Source organism: Tamandua tetradactyla, chromosome 14 (genome assembly GCF_023851605.1).
Source record: "Tamandua tetradactyla isolate mTamTet1 chromosome 14, mTamTet1.pri, whole genome shotgun sequence".
Classification (NCBI taxonomy): Eukaryota; Metazoa; Chordata; class Mammalia; order Pilosa; family Myrmecophagidae; genus Tamandua; species Tamandua tetradactyla.
Window position 1 is genome coordinate 83,324,969 of NC_135340.1, and position 22,002 is coordinate 83,346,970.

At 41.1% G+C, this 22,002-nt stretch overlaps 1 protein-coding gene and 1 long non-coding RNA gene across 4 annotated transcripts in view; one reads left to right on the top strand and one right to left on the bottom strand.

The window, feature by feature from the left end:
- Positions 1-511: 511 nt before the first annotated feature.
- DIS3L (DIS3 like exosome 3'-5' exoribonuclease) overlaps positions 512-22,002 on the top strand; it is a 36,788-nt gene continuing 15,297 nt past the window's right edge. Inside the window, exons 1-7 of one of the 3 annotated variants that reach the window (XM_077128273.1) lie at positions 512-690; positions 1,914-2,067; positions 12,024-12,152; positions 14,187-14,322; positions 16,865-17,041; positions 18,834-18,912; positions 19,928-20,107. In XM_077128273.1, coding sequence (XP_076984388.1) covers positions 552-690; positions 1,914-2,067; positions 12,024-12,152; positions 14,187-14,322; positions 16,865-17,041; positions 18,834-18,912; positions 19,928-20,107 — 994 coding nt within the window. In that variant the 5' untranslated portion in view covers positions 512-551. Of the gene's footprint in view, positions 691-926; positions 1,729-1,913; positions 2,068-12,023; positions 12,153-14,186; positions 14,323-16,864; positions 17,042-18,833; positions 18,913-19,927; positions 20,108-22,002 lie in introns of those variants that run through there. The other 2 variants (XM_077128274.1, XM_077128275.1) reach the window with 2 other exon arrangements.
- Positions 13,512-17,239, bottom strand: LOC143656286 (uncharacterized). Its single transcript, XR_013162448.1, has 3 exons — positions 17,105-17,239; positions 15,032-15,147; positions 13,512-13,854 (listed from the first exon to the last, which is right to left on the bottom strand). It is a non-coding gene; the product is annotated as an uncharacterized LOC143656286 (long non-coding RNA).

The window sequence follows — 22,002 nt, forward strand, 5'->3', positions numbered from 1 at the left end:
CACTTTATCTACATTGTTTGAATTTTTATACGTATTAAAAATACATGATATCTAAAATAAATACAATCTTTAAAAAAAAAAAGTTGAACTGGCAGCGTGGCTAGCTTATTTGCTGAATCTTTTAGCTTATAGGGATAGCAAGAGCATTGAACAGAAAACACTTATAATCATCCCATGTTAACACTCCCTTTCCACGAGGCCTCTGGGGTAGAAACGAGGCATAATGATCCTCTGTAGTCGCAGCAAATATTTCTTCCGATAAATTTAAACCAGCCTCTGTATTACCCTTGTCTCCAGTAAACCCTTTTGGGAGGGTGGTTCCCGCCCCTCCCTGTCTCCGCGTAATTGGGGGGTGGAGGGAAACTGAGGCGGGGTGGGGCCGGGCCCGGGCCAGGGCCGTTGGGGCGGTTCCGGGGCCCGGAGCGCTCAGGCCGCCGCGGGTCGGCCGGGCGGGGAGCCCCACGCGGTCAGGCCCAGGGGGCGGGCCCGGAGCCGCGGCCTGGCCTGCGCGGCGCCCGCGGCTCCCCTGCAGCTCCCTGAGCGCCGCCATCATGCTGCAGAAGCGGGAGAAGGTGCTGCTCCTGAGAACCTTCCAGGGCCGGACGCTGCGGATCGTGCGGGAGCATTACCTGCGGCCCAGCGTGCCCTGCAGCAGCCCGCTCTGCTCGCAGCCCGCAGCCTGCCGCAACGGTCAGGGGCCGGGGCCGGGGCCGGGGCCGGGGCCGGGGCCGGGGCCGGGGCCGAGGGCCGAGGCGGAGCGCGAGGCCGCGGGGGCCTGAGGCAGACGTCGCGGGGCCTCCGCCCGCGCCCAGGCACCACTTCCAGCCCCGCTGCGGGCCGGAGCGAGAGTCGGGCGGGCTGAGAGCCGCAGAGACGGCCCTGGTAGACTCCTTCCCGAGCTCTAAAAACGGGGCGCCGCTAGCCCCTCGTGAACCCGAAGGGCCGAGAGCCGGGGGTCCTCACAGCGGAGAGGCCGGTGACCTGGCTGCTGGGAGAGGCCGGTGGGCTGTGGCGCGTGTGTGTGACATGGGGAGATCCCGGGAGCGCTCAGCCCTTGCGGGAAAGCCGTGGCCGCGGAGCACACATTTGCCGGTCATTGCTCATCTAACATTCCTTGCTTTGCTCTCTACAAATGCCCCGTCCGGCCAGCCCGGATCCCTCCGACGTCTGTCCGGGGGAGCCTGTTCCCTCTCCGCTGTAGGTTTAGTGAGTGGCGTCGTTGTACGGGAAGGCCGTGGGAAGGTTGCATCTGGACTTCTGTGTGCTAGACCCGGCCCACCTCGATATCTGGGCTGCCAGGGTGGCTGAATTAATGATGAACTGCGGGTTCTCTGGCCTCGGGTGCAAAATGAGTGTGTGGGTCCATCCTCAGTTTTGAGGTTAAAGTGAAGCCCTCAGTGACAGGTTGGCTAACCAGTTCCCTGGAACGTGGGTTGTGCCCAAGCCCTGACACTGCCCACTGCTGCCGCTGAGCATCTTTTCTGGTCAGTTCAATCCTTCCGCCCCTTAGAGACTTTTGAGCTTGTTCCAAAACTTGTAGTAGAACCCATTTGAAATTGTCCCATTTGAATGTGGTCGTACGTCGATGATGAGATGAGACAGAAATATTCAGATTGTGCTGAACATTTGCTTTTTTGAAAAAACAGAATCAGCCATATTCTCCCGCTGCAGAACTGGCAACACCATAAACCAAGCGGCGTGTTTATCACAGCTTCTGGAAAACTGAAGGTGCTGAATTTACCTGCAGTTTGGACCTCAACCAAAGTAGATTTGTCCTTTTTTTTTTTTTTTAACTTCACAGTGTAGTTAAGGTTGGAAGTTATTTTGCACACCAGGGCTCCATGACATTGAAATAGTAATAAACCAGATTTGAAAATGTGGTCTAATCTCTTAACTTTTGAATTATGTTTCAGATGGGAAACTCTTGTCTAGTGATGTGACTCACTATGTGATCCCAGACTGGAAAATTGTTCAAGATTGCCTTGAGATCCTCGAGTTTCCTGAGTTGAAGGGAATTATTTTTATGCAAACGGCTTGTCAAGCTGTGCAGCATCAAAGAGGCCGGAGGTAACTGTTTTGCATTATTTATTTATTTATGGTGAGGATTTCCCCCCCCCACCCCCCCCCCTTAGAAAAGGAGAAGAAAAGGAATTCGTTATTTTGTCAGAAAGGACTTTTTTTTTTTTTTTAACTCATTTGGTATTCTCTTTGCTAGTGAAGAATGCGGTAACATTATTTTATATTTCTGCTTCAACACCTGACCAAAAGATCTAAATGTAGATCAATAAACTGCAGTGTCCCCAGTATGTGGGTATTTAAGATTCTAGTGAGAAAAGGCTTTTGGTGTGCATTTTTATAGTAGCAGGGTTATTATTTATATTTTGTTGATAGTGTTTATTATTTAATCCTGTTTGTAGAGAGATTGTTTCAGAAGCTTACGTTCTTTTTTTGGGAAAAAGAGAGTATGTAAAAATTTTAGACTTCTTTATTGTGGATACAAAGTATACTCGTAATCATTGATTCATTTAAACCAGAAATAACTTGTTTTATTTTTAGATTACTAGTGTAACTATCAATCATAGTTATTGTCTTTGCTAAACAAAGGATTTCTGATTTCTACTGGTCTAAAATACTTGCCTTGTACCTCAGTGAAGACTAATTGTCCACGTTTAAAATAAGGACCCTAAAAAAATGGCTTTGCTTCATTTAACATTGGGAAAGGGTTTACGATTTTAACTTGGAGGCTATATGGAAATAGCATATTAAAATTATATATCCAACCTCTTAACTCCCCAAGTTGTTTAAAAAGCAGAAATCATGTGTTTCTTCTTTTTCAAATGTTATGGTTTCTTCCAACCTTGGTAGTAAAAGATGAAATGTTTTTATTTCTATATGAAAATGATAAATTGTCTTTATTATGTACTCAGTTCAAAAAAATGTGCATTAACAAGGTTGGGTGCAGGTCTTTCAGATAGAATATTTAAAAATGAGCTTGAAGTTGATTTTGCTCAGACACTAAGATATAGATGTTTGTACACATCCAAGTTTAAATGCTGCTCCAGGTGTCATATTTCAATTTCTACTACTAAAATCAATTTGTGGTTATCATTTGAATTGCTAACACACTGCTGAGCCTTTTCAACTCCTGTTTTCTGAAATATTTTTAATATTAAGGATTGTTTTAAAAACCAATTCTTGGGACATTCAGAGGCAACGAGTTGGAATTTAAATGTCTTTTCTCCTAAACATTTCAAAAGTAGTTACGTCAATGAAAAAGTATTGGTTTTCAAGTAGTTTACCGTGTCTCTGAATATTCTAAATGTGAAAACAAAAGATGAGGACTTATGAAACAGGCCCTTACAACACCCTGCTTTTTCCATTTGATAAGCACTTTTTGAGCTCCAAGTTGCAGACCTTAGAAAGTAAAAGAGAACAGTCCCTACTTTGCTCAACAGACCTATTGTCGGGTTGGGGTTAGATGCAAAAAGCAAGAAGATAATCATAAAGCATCTTTGACACATGAAGGATAATATAATATGCACTGTGCAAAATGCAGAAGTAACTATGGAGAAATATAATAAGCCAGAAAGCCTTCTGGGGGGAAAAGGTTTGAGTCTGATCTTAAAGCGGGTGTAATGAACATGACTGAAGATGATGAAGAGGAGGCAGGAACAAGAATCAGCAAGTTTGGGACTTGGCACTTTACCTGTTAAGCAACCAACGTGTATGTGCATTCAGGTCAACACTGCTAAATGACCAAATTTCCTAAACCCGAGAAACCGTCGTATATTGAAAGCTAACTTTAAAATTGACAGTAACTATTGACCATACAATATAAGAGCTAGGAGATCTGCTTTATTAATTTGGCCTTCATAGGTGTAAGTTATTTGAATTTTTATATTTAACCAAATCTGGCCTAGCCAAAGCTCTCTGGTGTTCTGCTTCATTTAATGTTGGGAAACATCTTGGTGTATTTTTTGTTCTTCCTTGGAGATTTTTGAGGTGCCAGTGAATAATTCATTCTATTCAACATGCTTTTAGAAATGTTACTGCTTAGGAAATCATTGTCCATTAATTATACCTGAGCAGGTTGTGTCTGGCATAAGAAAGCCTTGTTTTCTCCTTTTGGTTCTCTCCTCGATTTCTTCTGTATGGTTTTGGAGGGTGTCATATTTTGTGCCTCAGTTTCTCAGATTTGGAAAACATCTAGAACAGTCCAGGGAAACTGGGTTTTTCTATAAGACGGGAGAAATTTAGACGCTTTTATTGAACTTGAATATCTGAAGCCGTTGTTCTATTATTCAGGTCCAGTTTGTTGAAGACACTGTGAGACTCTATGTGGGTCCCATAGGGGACACTCATGTATCTAATTCCATCCTATAGACACTACAAACCCTGACTAACAAAAAATATGACCATGTTGTATATATGCACTATTCCATTGTCAGAATAAGCCTACATGTCTACAAGAAAACCTGACTGTCACATTGAGTGATGAACTCCTTATTTTCTGCTTTCCCCTCTAATATTCTTATACCATTTGTTCATTAGTTTTATCTGGTTGATAGCTAACAGATGGAAGCACACACTAAAAAGTCTAAAAAGATATATGGGAGTGGAACTTCACCTTGAGAACAGTCTTTTTGTTAATTTATATGTTTTTCTAAATATTGAGAAATTTTACTCCAATTTGATGGTAAATGCCTGGGTCTGGCTTGTAGAACATCAGTATTTGCGAGGACAACTTGAGAATCCCTGGTAAAAAGTGAAGGTGTGAATACAAATACAGTACTGTACGTGAACCCTAGCAAAAGGGTAATTCAGTTCTGAAAATGTCAGAGTTTATTCAGAGAATTATTTTGCATTTGCCATCACTGTGGTCAAATCTTATGCATTCATTTTTTCATTTTAGAAACATTTGTTGAGCACCTCCTGTGGGTTAAGCAATGAGGCTGCAAAGATGAAAGCATACTGCCTGCTATCTGGAACCTTCTACCCCTTCTCTCCTTCCCTGTGTCGTCTGTCTAGCTAACGCCATTCCTCCTTCAGATGTCAGGTCCCCCCCTCCAGGAAACCTTACCCACCCCTCCCATGTTCTGCCACATGTACTTCTTTCATGGCCCCTATCCCACTGAGCTGTAATTGGTACTTGTCACTCCCCGTTCAGCCAGTGAGCTCCTTGAGGGCAGGGCAACAGTTTTGTTCATCATGAGCAGGGCTACTCTCTGGCTGGGCACTTCCCTACTCTGACTTAGGAGTTGGGGCCACTATTCACATGTTCATGTGCATCGCAGTGACCGGACATTGTCCCCTGAGGGTGGTGTGTGATGCAGTGGCTCCCACTGCCATTGCCTCCATCCCTAGCAAAAAAGGAGTGAAGGATGTTTGGCGAAGGCGATAATCTGCAAACAAATAGCTGCGATAACTGCAACTGCTTTATTAGGGATGTACAAAACGTAGTGGTAGATAAAAGGCAAAATGTTCTATGGAAGATCAGGAAGACTAGACACAATTTAAAAAATATTTTCTCTGAAAGAATGAAGTACTGATGTTTGTGAATTCTCTTCTAAAATCTTTTTTATTGTTTAACAAATGAGGGCTCAGTTTAAAAACGTTACAGAAATGTGTAAAGCAGAAAGTACAATTCCCTTCCATACTCTGCTCATTAACAAAATGAGGTGGACTCTTCCATGCTTCTCCTAACAGATGTTAAAAATGATTTTTAAATGTCTCTTTGTAAAAGTGGCAAAATTACCAATTAAATATGTTCTAGGCATTTCTGGGGAGAGAAGAAGCTTTTGTTTGCACAAGTGGAATTTCTGTTAAAGAAAGCTGCCATTCTCAGTAATGAAACTGAATCCCTTTGTTTATTTAAAAATTTTATAAATTGCTATTATGTACTTGATGATGCTTTTAAAGATGGCTCAAAATTAGAATTACTAAGAAAACAAAATCATTTTTCTTGTTTTCTAGTGAATCTTTGAGAACACACAGATATAGGCGGTTAGCATTTTTTAAAAGAGGATTATTTGATGAGTTCCACCTTTGCTTTAATTAAAAGATTCATTTTTTTAAGCCTATGCTGATGAACTAGAGGTGGAGATGAGGATGCAAATTTCTATCATATTAAAACATGTATTAGGGGAACTTCCAGGGAACATGGCAGCATGGGGAGCTCCAGGACTCAGTCCTTCTACCAAAACAGCTAGTAAACAGGCAGGAAATGCCTGAAACACTCTTCTGGAGCTCTGGAGGCCAGATGAACACTGCACAGCATCCAAGGAAAGAGCGGAAGGAAGAGGCTGGTAAACTACGGTAAAAAATAGTGAGTTGTGCTCTCTGAGCAGTGGCTGCCAGTGCCCATCCCCCACTCTCACAGCAGGCCGCCTTGGGGCCAGTCCCTGGCTAGCTCGCTGGGGACAGAAAGGGACATGAAAGTCCTCTTCCCCAAGAACAGAGGTGGGCATAGCTGATCACTGATCATAGCTTTTGATTAGCAAACTTGGATCCCTGGGACCCAGCTCTGAGCGAGTGTTTTTTATCCTGGACAAAGGTGGCAGCAGCCAGTGTTTCAGTCCCACCCTGGTCACGGGCAGACGTAGCACTTCCTCAGGGATCCAGGGGATCATTTGCTGAAGAGCTGTATTTGCTGGGCAGGACAGGAAAGCACAGATTTGGAGAACTGTTAAAGAGCCTTTTGATGCCCGGCCTTCCTAATCCTCTCCCCGAGGTATTTTGGAGCCAGTCTGCAACCCCCTGTGGGTCCCTGACTGTTATGGCTGGGAGGTACTGACTTGGGAAAGTCTTCTCCTGGGTGACCCTCCCAGAATTTGTCCTTTGAAGCAGCTGAGAGACCACAAAAGGAGTATGAAAACTAGAGATAAAATAAAAACAAACAGAACAGATTAAGACTCCTGGAGAAGGAATAGAGGAAAGGAAGCTCTCAACCGGTGGTAAGGCAATCATAAAAAGTATATAGCACATTTAGGGCAAGGATCAGATGAAGAAGAGTGGAAAAAATCTGATCAGTTAAACATAGGCTATTCTAAAGGTATAGAATAAGGTGGTCTAAGTATCAAAGAAGAGCCTTAACCACAGCAGAGAGAAAAACTGACCTTCAGAGTAAACGCATCAAGATAATCACATGCCTAGACATCAGCAAAAACAAACAAACAAGCCATACTAAGAAATGGGAAGATATGGCCCAGTCAAGGAAACGAAACTTCAGAGGAGTTACAGAATTTAGAACAACTAAGAAAAGAAAAGTATTCAAATGTACATGTCATGAGTGTCCCAGAAGAAGAAAAGGGAAAGGGGACAGAAAAAATATTTGAAGAAATAAATGCTAACCAACCTACTTCGTGGGATGTGCTAATCAGAATGGCAAATGGCAAAGATAGGGAATTCTGAAGGCAGCGACAGAAAAGTGATTGTCACATACAAAGGATCCAGATAAATACTAGGTACCAATTTCTCATCAGAAACTATGGAGGCAAAAATGCAGTGGTATTATATTTAAGGTACTGAAAGAGAAAAATTACCAGCCAGAAATTCTTCATCTGGCAAAATTGTCCTTCAGAAATGAGCATGAGTTTAAAATACTCACAGTCAGAAGTGAGAGAGTTTGTTAATAAAAGACCTGTCCTACAAGAAATACTAAAAGGAGTCCTCAGGCTAAAAGGAAAAGACAGAATAGAATGGTTTGGAATAGTATGAAGAAATTAAGATTATCAGTAAGGGTAATTAAAAGGGTAAAAGGAGAGACAAACTTGGGGTTTGTTCATATGAAACTTAATCCCAGAAAGGATAGGTCAAACCTACTTAAAATGAGGCCTAAGAGTCACCCCCAAGAGAACCTCTTTTGTTGCTCAGATGTGGCCTCTCTCTCCAGCCAACACAACAAGCAAACTCACCACCCTCCCCCTGTCTACGTGGGACATGACTCCCAGGGGTGTGGACCTTCCTGGCAACATGGGGCAGAAATCCTAGAATAAGCTGAGACCTAGCATCAAGGATTGAGAAAACCCCTAGAATGAGCTGAGACTCAGCATCAAGGGATTGAGAAAACCTTCTCGACCATTGACCAAAAGGGGGAAGAGTGAAATGAGACAAAGTGTCAATGGCTGAGAGATTCTAGACAGAGTCGAGAGGTTATCCTGGAGGTTATTCTTACGCATTTAGTAGATATCACCTTGTTATCCAAGATGTAATGGAGAGGCTGGAGGGAACTGCCTGAAACTATAGAGCTGTGTTCCAGTAGCCATGTTTCTTGATGATGATTGAATAATGATACAGCTTTCACAATGTGACTGTGTGATTGTGAAAACCTTGTGTCTGATGCTCCTTTTATCTACTTTGTCAACAGATGAGTAGAACATATGGAATAAAATAAATAATAGGGGGAACAAATGTTAAAATAAATTTAGTTTGGAATGCTAGTGATTAATGAAAGGGAGGGGTAAGGGGTATGGTATGTATAAATTTTTTTTCTGTTTTCATTTTATTTCTTTTTCTGTATTGATGCAAATGTTCCAAGAAATGATCATGATGATAAATATGCAACTATGTGATGATATTGTGAATTACTGATTATATATGTAGAACAGAATGATCAAAATAGGAATGTTTGCATTTTCTTTGTATTTTTTGGTATTTAAAAAAATAAAATAAATAAATTTTTAAAAAGTAAAAAAACAGAGAGATAAAAAATATAGGTTACCAGGGAATGGACTGAGGTTAGAGTATGGAGAGTTGATGGTTAACTTGTACAGAGTTTTTCTTTAGGTTGATGATAAAGGTATGGAAATGGCTGGTAGTGATGGTAGCACATTATTACTTGTATAATGAACAGCGCTGAACTATAGAGGTGACTGTGGGTAAAAGAGGAAACTTTAGGATGTATGTATTGCTAGAGTAAAAATTAAAAGAGTAAACAGGACTGTACAACACAGTGAACCCTATTGTAGATAGTGGACTATAGCTAATAGTACAAGTATAAACATGTTCTTTCATGAATTTTAACAAAGGTATGATACTAATGCGAGGTGTTAATAATTGAGTAGTATATGGGAAAAAACACACCTAATGTGAATTATTGATGATAGTACAATGTTAGCAATCTTTCATCAATTGTAACAAAGGTAACTACTGTTGAAAAAAGTACAATTATTTTTTAAAATGCTATCTATCATCACTTGCCACAAATGTTCTACACTAATGCAAGGTGTTGGGGGCAGGGTGGTAAATGGGAATCCTGTATGTATTTTTTTTTTTTTTTAATTTTAATTTATTTATTCATTTATTTTTACCTGGGCCGGCTCTGGGACTCAAACTCGGTCTCCAGCATGGCAGGTTGGAATTCTGCCACTGAGCCACCGTTGCACTGCCCTTTTTTTATGTATATATTTTTTAATGTTTTTTTTTGGGGGTAGGAATCCTATGTTTTATGTATGATTGTTTTGTAAACCCACAACTTCGCTAATAAAAAATTTTTTTACAAACAATGAAAGAACAAGAAAAAAATAAAAACACACATTAAATGCCAATCATCTATCTTGGATAGCTTACATGACAATTTAATATCTGGTTTAATATGAATCCTTTTTTTAAATTTTGAAATACTTTCAAACTTACAGGTTAGTTATAAAAATACAAATCCCTTACAGAGAACTTCTCATCCCCCCCAGATACCCAGATCCACCAATTTAACATTTTTTCCACATTTGTGGTATCATTCTATCTGTTCATCTATCAACCCATCCTCTCTATCCATCGACCTGTCTGTCTGTCTGTCCACCTACCTGTTTATCTATTTATTGACCCATTTTCCAAGCACTTGAGTGCAGGTTGTATACATTGTCCTCCTTGAACACTTAATATTGCCTAAGTGCAGTTATCAAGATCAAGAAATTTATATACAGCTTATGGTTTATATTCCAACTTTTTTCTCCTCTGTTATTAGATTCTGTCTGGGATCCTATATTGCATTTAGTTGTCATTGTCTCTCTCTTATTGTTGTTGTTGTTTCAAGTTAATGGAAACAAATCTTTGTTAAGTAACTTTTAATATCAGAAAAATAAAACTCTTAAATTCTCTTTACTCATATTTACACAGTTCTGATACCCTTACCACCTTCCATTACTGAAACTTTCCCATCTCCCCAAACTGAAACCCTACGCCTGGTATGCATTAACTCCCCATTCCCGCTGCCCCCCACTCCCCCCCCTGGCAACCTGTCTGTACTCTTTTCAGTCTCTATGAACTGGCTTATTCTCTGATGTTTTCTTCGTAGTACCATGTGGCTTAAATTTAACTGTCTAAATCTCTAACAATCTTATTTGCTTAAATACCAACTTAACTTCAGTAGTATACACAGAGCATGTTTGTATACTCCTCCATACCTCCACCTTTTTGCAGTTCTTGTCACAAATTGCATATTTATACACTGATTTGTTTTATTTGTTTGTTTATTTGGGGGGGGGTGCGTGATCCAGGAATCAAACCCAGGTCTCCCACATGGAAGGCAAGCATTCCGCCACTGAACCACCCGCGCACCCACAGATCGCATATTTGTACATTGAGTCCAAAACAACTAATTTATCATTACATTTTATGCGTTTACTTTTTAGATCCTTGTAGGAAATGAAAAGTGGAGTTACAAGCCCAAATACAATAGTACTGGCATTTATATTCACATGTCGTTACCCTCACTTCTTCATTTGGCTTTGAGCTATTGTCCAGTGTCCTTTCCTTTCCACCTACAGAACGCTCTTTAGCGTTTCTTGTAGGCCTGGTCTAGTGCTGACCGAGTCCCTCCGCTTTTGCTTATCTGGGAATGTCTTACTCTCCCTAGTTTGTTTTTTTTTTTTAAACTTTTTTTTATTGTATAATATAACATGTATAAAAAGCAAAGAAAGAAAAAAGCAGTAGTTTGCAAAGCACTGTTCAATAAGTAATTACAGGACAGATACCATCCTCTCAGATTTTTCCTTCTAGCTGCTCCAGAACATTGGAGGCTAGAAGGAATAAATATTTTTTTATCATCACAATCGACTTTTTTTCTTTTTGTGAAAATATATATACAAAAAAGCAATAAATTTCAAAGCATAGTGCGGCAGTTTTAGAACAAATTTCAGAGTTTGGTATGGGTTACAATTCCACAATTTTAGGTTTTTACTTCTAGCTGCTCTAAGGTACTGGAGACTAAAGGAAATATCAATAGAATGATTCAGCAATCATACTCGTTCGTTAAACCCTACCTCTCCCTCATTTTTGAAATAAGGATTTAAAAATGAACAAAGCTTTAAATAAGCAATTAAGTTCCTTTTAAACAGCTCTGAATGTTTTCTGTATTTCAAATTACCTAGACTATTAAAAAGCACTTTCTGAGAAATTAACCCATAAGACACTTTGTATTTGTTTTGTGACTGGTTAGCACAGTTGGAGGTATCTCCTGATGGGAAAAAAATCTTAAAATTTGTTATTGTATGACACATGAAGCTAATCTCATATAAATCATGGTAGCAGCATAAATGAAATTCGCAAATAAATCACCAAACTTATTTACCTTAAAGGTCCTTTTCTAGGGCTGCCCTCCAAAAGTAATGCTATTTACAAAACAAATGAGGTACAAAAATAAAGAGCTAAACTCTGCTTGCATCTGTATATTCTGTGAGCTGTTAAAGAGCCTGCTTTGTTGGGCAGGGTGCTATTCTTAGATAGTACAATTACCAGAAGTCTTGGGAGGGGAAAGGAAAGAGAAAGGGTGTGATCTACAAACTAATTAATGCCTCACCCAAGCATATTCCGGCTGGTAAAATTGAGAGGCAGTAGCAGCCCAATAGTCCTAAAAAAAAGTACTGAACACACCAAAGCTAACAAAATAAATGTTTCTCAGATCTTAAATAATCAGTCTTTTTCTCTAAAATACTTCATCTTTTTTTTTTTTTTTTTTAATTTTAGCAAGAGATGGCAGAAGATGAGTACCTGGTATGTTAGATTTATTTTTCCCCTCTGTGTCACAGACAGTATAACAAATTGCGAAATCTCCTGAAGGATGCGCGCCATGATTGCATTCTCTTTGCTAATGAATTCCAACAGTACTGCTATCTCCCCCGGGAAAGAGGAGAATCTATGGAAAAGTGGCAGACCAGGTACGGCCCTGTGTTGCTGTGTGTTTTTGCATGATTGTCATCTGTAATTCCCTCATCATTGGTTATCTGGAAGTTGATCTAAATAGTATGTTAGAACAAGCCGACAATTATTGTAGAACAACTTAATTTACAAAAGTGCCAATATTGTAGTTGTGTCATTGAGTCCCTGATTGATACTTTTTAAAAATTATGCTTAGGGAGATATAGATACTCAGAGTAAGCTTGTCTCACATCTTAATGCTAGCAGGATCATTCCAGTAATCCAGAAGTTATAGCCTTAATGTTTGTGTGTGTGTGTGTTTGTGTGTGTGTGTGTGTGTTTGTGTGTGTGTGTGTTTGTGTATGTGTGTGTTTGTGTGTGTGTGTGTGTTTGTGTGTGTGTGTGTGTGTGTGTGTGTTAGGGATGGGTGGAAGGAGGGCTCAGGTGCCCCACTTTTAAGCTCAGAGCTTAAAAAAGTATAGGTTGCTCTAATATCCTAACTCAGTCTTTTTAAACTTAAACTGGCAAATTAATTCTGGAAAAGCTGTTTTAGGGACTGCAGTGTCTTAGTTTAGGTCTGTCTGAAAGCAGTGTCTGAAGCAAGAACTTGGATGTAAGTTGTTTATATGGGAGGTAATCCCCAGGAGCAGGAATAAGGAAGTGGGGAGAGTGAGACAGAGAAAGAGAGAAAGCAGTAAAGGATAGGTTACTGCTGCGGAGAACTAGGCGTCAGTCCTGCTAAGGATCCTCTAAGAAGCCATGTTAAATGTGCCTCAGAAGTATGTCAAAGGGCAGAGACCAGGACATGTATTCAAACATGCCCTTTAGTTGAGGATTGTTCCCCAGAGGCACTGATTCCACTCAGTGGGCCCCTGAGGTTGATGGGGCTGTCACAAAAGTGTAGCCAAAGTCAGAGGTGGGCCTGGGGTACAGGGTCTGGATGCCAATAGCATCTGCTCTGCTCTTTGATAGAGGATAAAAGAGACCTTAAACTAAAATGTCTTCATCCACACAAAACTTAAAATTGCCCTTTTCCTTGTAATTCTTTATTGGTAATAGCCATTAAATATTTCAACCCCCCATAAGCAAAATAAGCACTGTTACATACCTGAGTCCTCAGTTATAGTCCCCAAGTTCCCGCAAGGGCTCAGTAACACAAAGGGGAAAAAACATCTTTCTCCAGATTGGGTCACGTGTAAATACTTAAAATGTTTTCAGAAACGAACTGCCTTGCACATGGTAGATACCAAAAATGTTGGCTAAATTTTTTAAATGAAAGCAAAAAGAATACATTCTAGAACTGAAAGTACCTTATGTGGCATCTTAATTTGCAGAAAGTGAAATGGGTGCTTACAGAAATTGACCTGCCCAAGTTTTTGCAGTTTACTGGAAACACAGTTGTCTTTTTTATTTTTGTTTTTGCATGAGCAGGCCCCAGGAATTGAGCCCAGGTCTCCGGCATGGCAGATGGAACTCTGCCTGCACAGCCACCGTGGCCCGCCCGTAATCCAGTCTTGAGCAGAAGTCTTCAGACATAGTTTCTGTTTTCTAATTACTTCTTTTCAGGAAAATTTTCAGACATTTCCTGTAGTGCCATCTCAGACCTTATTGCATCAAATCTTCAGCTGCTTGCAGCCTAGATTTTCTCTTCATCAAAACTTCCATCTTTTCAACTCGCATAGCTTAGCGTTTCCTCCCTGTGGTGCAGTGTGGCTCAGTCCTCTGATTAAAGAGAGTTAAAAGATGGCAAAAATCAAAGATGGCAGAGCCTCACGGTTTCAAGGCCACATCAAGAAGTAAAGAGGTTGCTTTGGTGATTGGATGTCTTAGGGAAGAAGAATTGTCAAGTACTTTCTGATTCATCTTTGTGTCTTATAGAGTAGCGAACCCAGGGCATATTTCTAATGGGGGCTCAGGAAGTATTAGTTGAATGAATGAATGAATGGTTGTCTATATAGACCAAAGGATAACAAATCAAAAGCCAAGTATGAATTTCTGAACTATAGCCTGTGTTTTCTGCTTTGGGAAGGCTCATGTGCCCTTTGCTTTTCTAGGAGCATATACAATGCAGCCGTTTGGTACTATCACCACTGCCAGGACAGGATGCCAATTGTTATGGTGACAGAAGATGATGAGGCAATTCACCAATATGGAAGTACAACAGAAGGAGTGTTTGTGATTTCCTTCAAGGTATTTCCAGCTATTATGTATATAAGTGAGTGTGTGTGTGTGTGTGTGTGTATTCGTTTTCTAAATAATACCTATAGACCCCAACAAGGAAACAGGACAACGAAGAATAAGGAAGGCTTTTAAGAAGTTCCACATCTTCACTATTACCCAACTAATTAATCTGGACTTTAGGAAACTCAGACAAGATCCTTGTGACTGTGAGTCCCACAGCATCCAAGACCTCAATCCAGTAAGCCCCTGCTGACAGTAAACTCTTGTTTATTTTTGTAATAATAATAGTAACAGTAGTGATGAGAACAATCATAATAATAATGATTAAATTGTCATTATATTCTATTGTTTTTGAACCAACTTGATATGGTTCCACCTAACGGTAATAGCAACATTAATTCTCACAACAACCTTATAAGGTATCGTATCTATTTTACTTGTAAGGAAACTAAAGCATGGAAAGGCTAAGCAGCTTTCCCAGGGTCACAAAACAGGCAGGTGGTAGAGCTGGGATTAAAACTGAGGTCTCAGGCCAGAGCTCTTGCTCTTAACCATCATGCTGTAAACTTCCCAAATTGCTTTTCTAAACATATTGCACACACGAAACACAGTTTTAAAAGCCAGTCTTATCTTTCAGGTGTCCCTCATGTTTTCCCACTTCTGCATGTATGGGGGGGTCGTAGGGATAAATGAAGGGGTTGTGATAGGACTTACTCACCTGAGGACTGTGGCTCAGCTTGACGTACAGCTCACAGGCAGGAGTGGCATGTCACTCATCAGTGTCAGTTTCTTTGGATTGTTTTAGCAGCACAGATCTTCATATCTTTTAGATTCCTTTTGGGAGAGTAGACAACTGTTCATCTCTCAACAGATTGCTCGTCTCTGCGATCTGCCCCATTGGTCAGCCATGCTCCATTGGTTATCGTTTTTTTTAATGTAGAAACTAGAATGAGGCCCTCTGTTACCCCTGTCAGTTTTCAGAAAGGCTAGTCAGATTTTGAATTCTAGATTCTATAAGTGTTCCCAGGTGCATGTATTGCTAAAGATTTGCCCATAGAATTTTCTTGGCCCTGCTGTAAAAAAGTGCTCTGGTGTGCCAGAGAATTCTAGGGGTGCTGGATATTAATGGCAGTGTCACTTGTTTTTTGTGTTGCAATATATCATGTCTTGTTCCTTCAGAGGACAGTTGACTAAAATTACATTTCTCTACCTTTTGTGAAAATTGCTTTTCTTTGTAGTCCAGTCTTATAGTACAGTTTTATAAAAGCAAACTGTGTGGCCAAGGGCTTTATCGAGGTGAATGAGAGCAGAAAAAAAGAGATTGTGAAGTTTAGAAGAGAGGGAATCCCAGAACTTTCCAGGGGGGCTTGAAATTAGCTGGAGAAGTGTGAAGAGGACAGACCTCCCTTGAAGAGGTGGTGTACAGTCACCAAGTTTGGGAGTGATAAGTGACTGTAGAAGAAGAGAACTGATGTTAACACAGACAGAACTTCTGGAAGGACTTGGGAAAGGAAGGAAACTGTTTAAATAAGACCCTGAAAAGGAAATGCTGGAGTTGACAATTAGGATAATTTTTTTAATTTGAGCAAAAAAAATGTGGTAGAAACTGCCTTAGATTCAAAATTGAGTTAAAATCTTATAGAAAATTGATTTGATTCAGTAAGAGTCAACGATTTGAGGGCATGTATCTCGGGCAATAGGAGACAAAATGTATGAATTCCAGATGTATTGCTGCCAGTCCACACACACACACACACACACACCAGCCTCTTTTAAGTGGTTGCCTTCTCTGAAAGAATTGTCTTAAGATACAGTGATATTCAGTAATACTCTAGTTAGAGGGAGCTCTGGTCACTTGTTTCCAAGTTTACGTTTTAAACCAGGGTCATTACACAAATAGCAACACTGATAGCAATTTACTTAAGGGGTATTCCCGAGTCTGTGGGTTGTCACGAAAGAAGGCTTGGTCCTCCAGGAGCATCTAAGATGGGAAAGGCTAACACCAAAGAGTGGAGACATTTCTATTTTTCCCCCTCTGCTTACTTGATGTGGAACCTCGTGGGTTGGGAAAGTGGGGTTTCCTCATATACTTCACTCCTTGCCATTTTTACCTGCTTATTTAAATTTCTTACAAATTTCAAACATTTCAGAATGGAGGGAGGGAGGCAGGAGGGAGGCAGAGTGCGCACATAGGAGCTTTCCCCTCCTTCACTGTAGACCAGCTTCTGCAGCGTGAGAGACACATAGATTTGGCTACCTGGGTGTGTGTGTGTGTGTGTGTGTGCATGGAAAGAGAGAGAGATTTGAAAAGTAATCTGGGAGGTGGAAGCATTCCATGGCTGGACAGCCTCGGGATTTATTTGGCAAGGCTTTAGGAATTAACAAGGTGGTAGAAAATGAACTGGTAAAACCTAAGGCTTGGAAAGATAATGCTCTCCTAACACCTCAAAGCTGCAGCCAGCGGCTCCTGTCCAGGACTCTTTGTAATGCCACTATGATGAAGAATCATTATCTTCTAACCATGTTCCTCTTGGGCCTTTAATACGCACAGAACTACCTGGAGAATTTTTGGCCCGACTTAACAGCCGCCCATGAGCTTTGTGACTCTGTCCTTCAGTCTCGACGCGAGAGGGAGAGTGAGAGTCTGGAGAGCCACGGAAAGGAGTATGCAGAGCACCTCCCCCTGGAGGTGCTGGAAGCTGGGATTAAGTCTGGGCGCTACATCCAGGTGAGGGTGACCGTGGAGACCAGTGTCACGGCTAGCCAGTCTTCTCCTCTCCTCCCCACTTACCTCCCACGGGCCCCTCGTCTCAAAGGCTGTGACAGGATGGCACCACGGTGGCCCCTCCTGCCTAGGCGAGGTTGGAGGGGACCTGGGAGTCCTCCTCCTGCAGAGACTGGCCGTTCAGTTTGAACTGCTCTGTAGTGATGCTTCTTAATTGTGTTACGTGTCGTGCATCACAGAAGGGAAGGGTAGCCTCATAAACGCCTCCTGTCACCAGGAAAAAAACCTATTTTTTAAATTAAGATCTGGCATTTTAGTGAAATTTAGCTTCTTCACTCCTTTGCCATTCCCTCCTCCCCCCTTTTGAAGGGCCCCTTCACGATCCCCCAGGTCCTAGAATCCCATTACTGCCGGGATCTTGGGAGGGAAGCTGATAAAGCATTATTCAGATTTCAGCAGTTTTACATGCACTTGTGTGTGTGTGTGTGTGTGTGTGTGTGTGTACTATGCAGTTTTATCATGTGTAGATTTGTGTAACCACCACCAAGACTAAGATAAAAACTCTTCCATTATGGATTTTACAAGCATCTCAGATGATTTTTTATGCAGGTTGGAGTTTGATGAAGTATGGGTGTTTTGAATGAGTATATCTACAAAAGCTAATGCTTCAAACATGATGGTGAAGTTTACGACATTCCTAGGAGACTATTTTGAGCAAAAGATATATCCTGACACTTTTAACACTTGGTATAGCTAGGAGTAGTTCAAAATTTTAGTATTTTCTCTGGAGAAAAGAAGCCTTGGTGATGAACATTATTCCTAAAGAAAAGGATCACAAACCTTGTAAGAATACTATTGGGAATATTTTCATACAGTTGTACCTTTTGGAGGTAAACCAGGCAGGAAAGAAAATTTTCATAGTAATTAAAAAAAGATTTATTGGGCAGGCGACAGTGGCTCAGTGGCAGAGTTCTTGCCTGCCATGCCAGAGATCCGGGTTCGATTCCCGGTGCCTGCCCATGCAAAAAAAAATATATATATATATTATTGAGTTGAGATTCACATAACATAAAATTAACTATTTTTAAATTGGGTAGATGGAAATACTAGTGGTCAATGAGAGGGAAGCATAAGAGGTATGGGATGTATGAATTTTTTCTTTTTTCTTTCTTTTGCTGGAGAGATGCAAATGTTCTAAAAACTGATCATGGTGATGAATACACTACTATGCGATGATATTGTGAGCCACTGATTGTACACCATGTATGGAATGTATGTGTCTGAAGATTTATCAGTAAAATTTTTTTTTAATTAACTATTCTGAAGTGAGCAATTCAGTGGCATTTAGTACACTCACAATATTGTGCAAACTCTGCCTCTGACGTTTTCATCACTCCAAAATAAAGCCCTGTATCCATTAAGAAGTTTCTCCCCAAACCCTTCTCGCCCCCCAGCCCAGGGCAGCCACCAGCCTGTGTTCTGTGTCCATAGATTTACCTGTTCTGTCTATTTCATAAAAATGGAACTGTACAATATGCGACCTTTTGTGTCTGGCTTCTTTCACTCAGTCTGATGCCTTCAGGGCCCATCCATGTTGAAATATGTATCAGAATTTCATTTCTTGTTATGGCTGAATTGTGGTTGTACAAATTATATGAATGTTCAACAATTTGTTTATCCATTTATCTGTTGATGGACATTTGTGCTACTTCCACCTTTTGGCAGCTATAAACAGTGCTGCTTGGAATACGCGTGTACATGTACCACACACTGACTCTTTATATTTTGATTTTAGGGAATTCTGAATGTCAATAAACACAGAGCACAGATAGAAGCTTTTGTTCGACTTCAAGGGGCTAGCAGTAAAGATTCAGGTGCGATACAAACTTTACATAAATTTCCTTAGTCCTTTTTTTATTCTGATATTTATATTCTGATATTATATAATAAAGATATTATGTCTCTTCTGATATAATATAATGAAGAAAGCAAAATTGAAATTGTCACGTCATCTGTGCCATGTCATATATCCTCCTGCACACCTTGGTGGATGAGATCGTGGGTGGGTTTTAATTTTTTTCTTTTATTTGTGTCTAATTTCTGATTTTAGCTAATCAGTAATTCTTTTACTTAGTGCTTACAATATACCAGGTACTGTTCTAAGTGCTGAATAGAGGTATTATTATATTGTTTTCTGTGTTTTACATGTGAGGAAACAAAAGTACAGAGTAACTTGCCCAAAATCACCTGCCTGGTAAATCATAGAGCTGAGCTTGCAGCAGAGGCAGTCTGGCTCCAGGGTCTGTGTTTAAGACATCACCCTGTACTGCTTCAATGTGCTACGTTGCCTTATAGAAGAAAGCATGAAAAAGTACTAAAAATAAATGTAAAAATAAATTATATCAAAATAGGTTGTAGTTCTTCCTTCTGCAATGGCGGGGTGAAAAAAATCTGATAGTTAAAGGAGCAAGACTGGGTTGAAGGAAAATGAGAAACTGGCTTTTTATGGGCCTGAATAATCCCATCAGAATAGTCCCTGTCAATCCTTCAGCTTCTCTAGCTCGTCACCTGGCTGGCCGTACCCCAACTGTGTGGGCTTCTAAAGGTGTATGACAGAACCCTGGGAGATCTCAGGTAGTTGCATGCAGGGAACTCCTCCCTACCTTCAAAGATGACTGAGGCTGACCTTAGGAAAGCACTTTACATAATATGACATGGGGTGATACAATCCCATTTCATTCCTGACCTGAAGATAAAAGGAGTTTGACTTCATCTCTGAAGGGAGGAAGCTTTTTTTTTAGCAGGAATGCTGATTACACCTCACCTATATTGTGTTTGAAATGCCCGGCCGGTGCAGTGTTATGGGGTTTCTCTGTGCCACCCGAACAGATTTAGTCAGTGACATCCTAATCCACGGCATGAAGGCTCGGAACCGCGCGATTCACAGCGACGTGGTGGTTGTGGAACTGCTCCCTAAGACTGACTGGAAGGGCAGAACGGCCGCCCTGTGTGAGGATGACAGTGAGGACAAGGCCTCCGGGGAGGCCCCAAGTGAGCCCATGCCTACAGGTGAGCCAGCTGGAAAGTCACCTCTGCGTTACCCACTTTCCCTCCAGAGTATCTATTGTTCCTCTCCTTAACAATCCCAGAAGATTGCATTTATTAATGTATCATCTCTCTTTTGGTACATTATCCATTTCCCCTCTCTTCAAGTTTATTTTATTCTCATCAGCACCCAAATATGCCGTGATATCTCCTACTTATAGCAAAACCAAAACCAAAACCCTCAGTTCCCACATCCCCTCCAGCTACTGCCCCCTTTCTCTGCTTCAGTTTACGGCAAGACTCTGAAACAGGGTCAGTTCTCAGAACTTTTCTTCTGTAACTTGTTGGCAAGCACGTAATCCGGGGATCACTCCTTCCTGCTTTGGCTTTTGGGAGGGAGCCCATGCTCTTTCTTATTCCTTGTCAGTTCCTTTGCTGGCTCTTTTCTCATCTTGTTGTCCTCTTGCAAGCCCTGGGCCTCTGCTCTGGCTCTTTGTTCTCTGTTCTCTCCCTGTGGTCTCAGTCAGCTCCATGGCTTTGTATCTCCAGCCCAGTCGTCTGGATGTCTTAACAGGCATCTGAAACTTAACAGGCCTAATAGCAAACTCCTGAAATCTACCCCTAAACCTGCTCCTGCCCCGATATTCCCCAGCTCAAAAATGGCAGGTGCATTCTTACAGTTGGCCAAGCCATAGACCCTGGAATTATCCTTGACTTTTCTTTCTTCACACACCAGCAAATCCTGTCAGCTCTAACTTTTCACACCTGGCCTGCATTCAACTGCTTCCCAGGACTTTCCCAATTCAGCCCACTAGCACCCCTTGGCTTAATTCTCATAAAGTCCTCTTCACTCATCTCCCTACTTCAACCTTCCTCCCCTATTGTCCTTTCTCCACCCGGGAGCCATGGTGATCCTTGTAAAAGTGAGTCAGGTCCTAACATGGCTTTGCTTAAAACTCTCCACTGGCTGCTTTCTGTTTCTCTTAGAATAAAATCCAAAATCCTAACTCCAGCCTACCCAATCCCACAAGCTTAAGCTGCCTTTTCTCGTTTCCCCCTAATCATTCTGCTCCAGCTACATTGACCTTGTTCTTTCCACCACCTGGAACAAGCTTTCCCCAAATATCGGCACAGCTCTTTTCCTCACTTCAATTCTGTTCAAATGTCACTTCAATTAAAACACCCGCTGCTTTTGACCCTCTCTCACCTTGGTCAGCTTACCCTACTTAGTATCTTCCTTAGCAATTACCATTACTGTGTGTGTCATGTGTCTGTGTGTGTGTGTGCGCGCGCGCGTGCGTGCAGTCTGATTTCTAATCCTAGGGGTACCTGAACTAGAATGTAAAGTCCATGAAATCAAATTATCTGATTTGGTAACTGCTGTATATCCTGCATCTAGACAGGGCCTCACACCTGGTAGGGGCTCAGTACATATTTGTGAAAAGAAAAGAGGTAGCTCTTTTAATTATCAAAGTTTGTTTTTTCTTGGCTTAAATCCATGATGATTAAAAGTGCTGTGCATCCAACTTATGATTTGTATACTTTTCTGTATATAATGTTGGACTAAATGATCATGTTTGGTGGGAAAATGCGGGAGAGACAGTGAAAGGACGTGGTAGAGAGCATGGTTTAAAAAAAAGTATGAAAACCACAGACTTCCCGACCTATACAAACCTAAGATTGTTAAGGTAAAGGCCAACGAGTAATGGGATAAATGTATTCTCTCTGTCACATCAGCTCCCAAAGACGAAAGGGCAGACTGAAAACATTACAAAAAATTATCCATCTTAAAAAAATTGTGCATCTTAAATGCTAAGAAGGTGCATATATATCTTTAACCATTTCTTTACTTGTATGGATGTGTTTGGAAAAAATGGGGCATTGCTTTTCTAGTTCTCTTTCTTATGGCAGAAATGGTC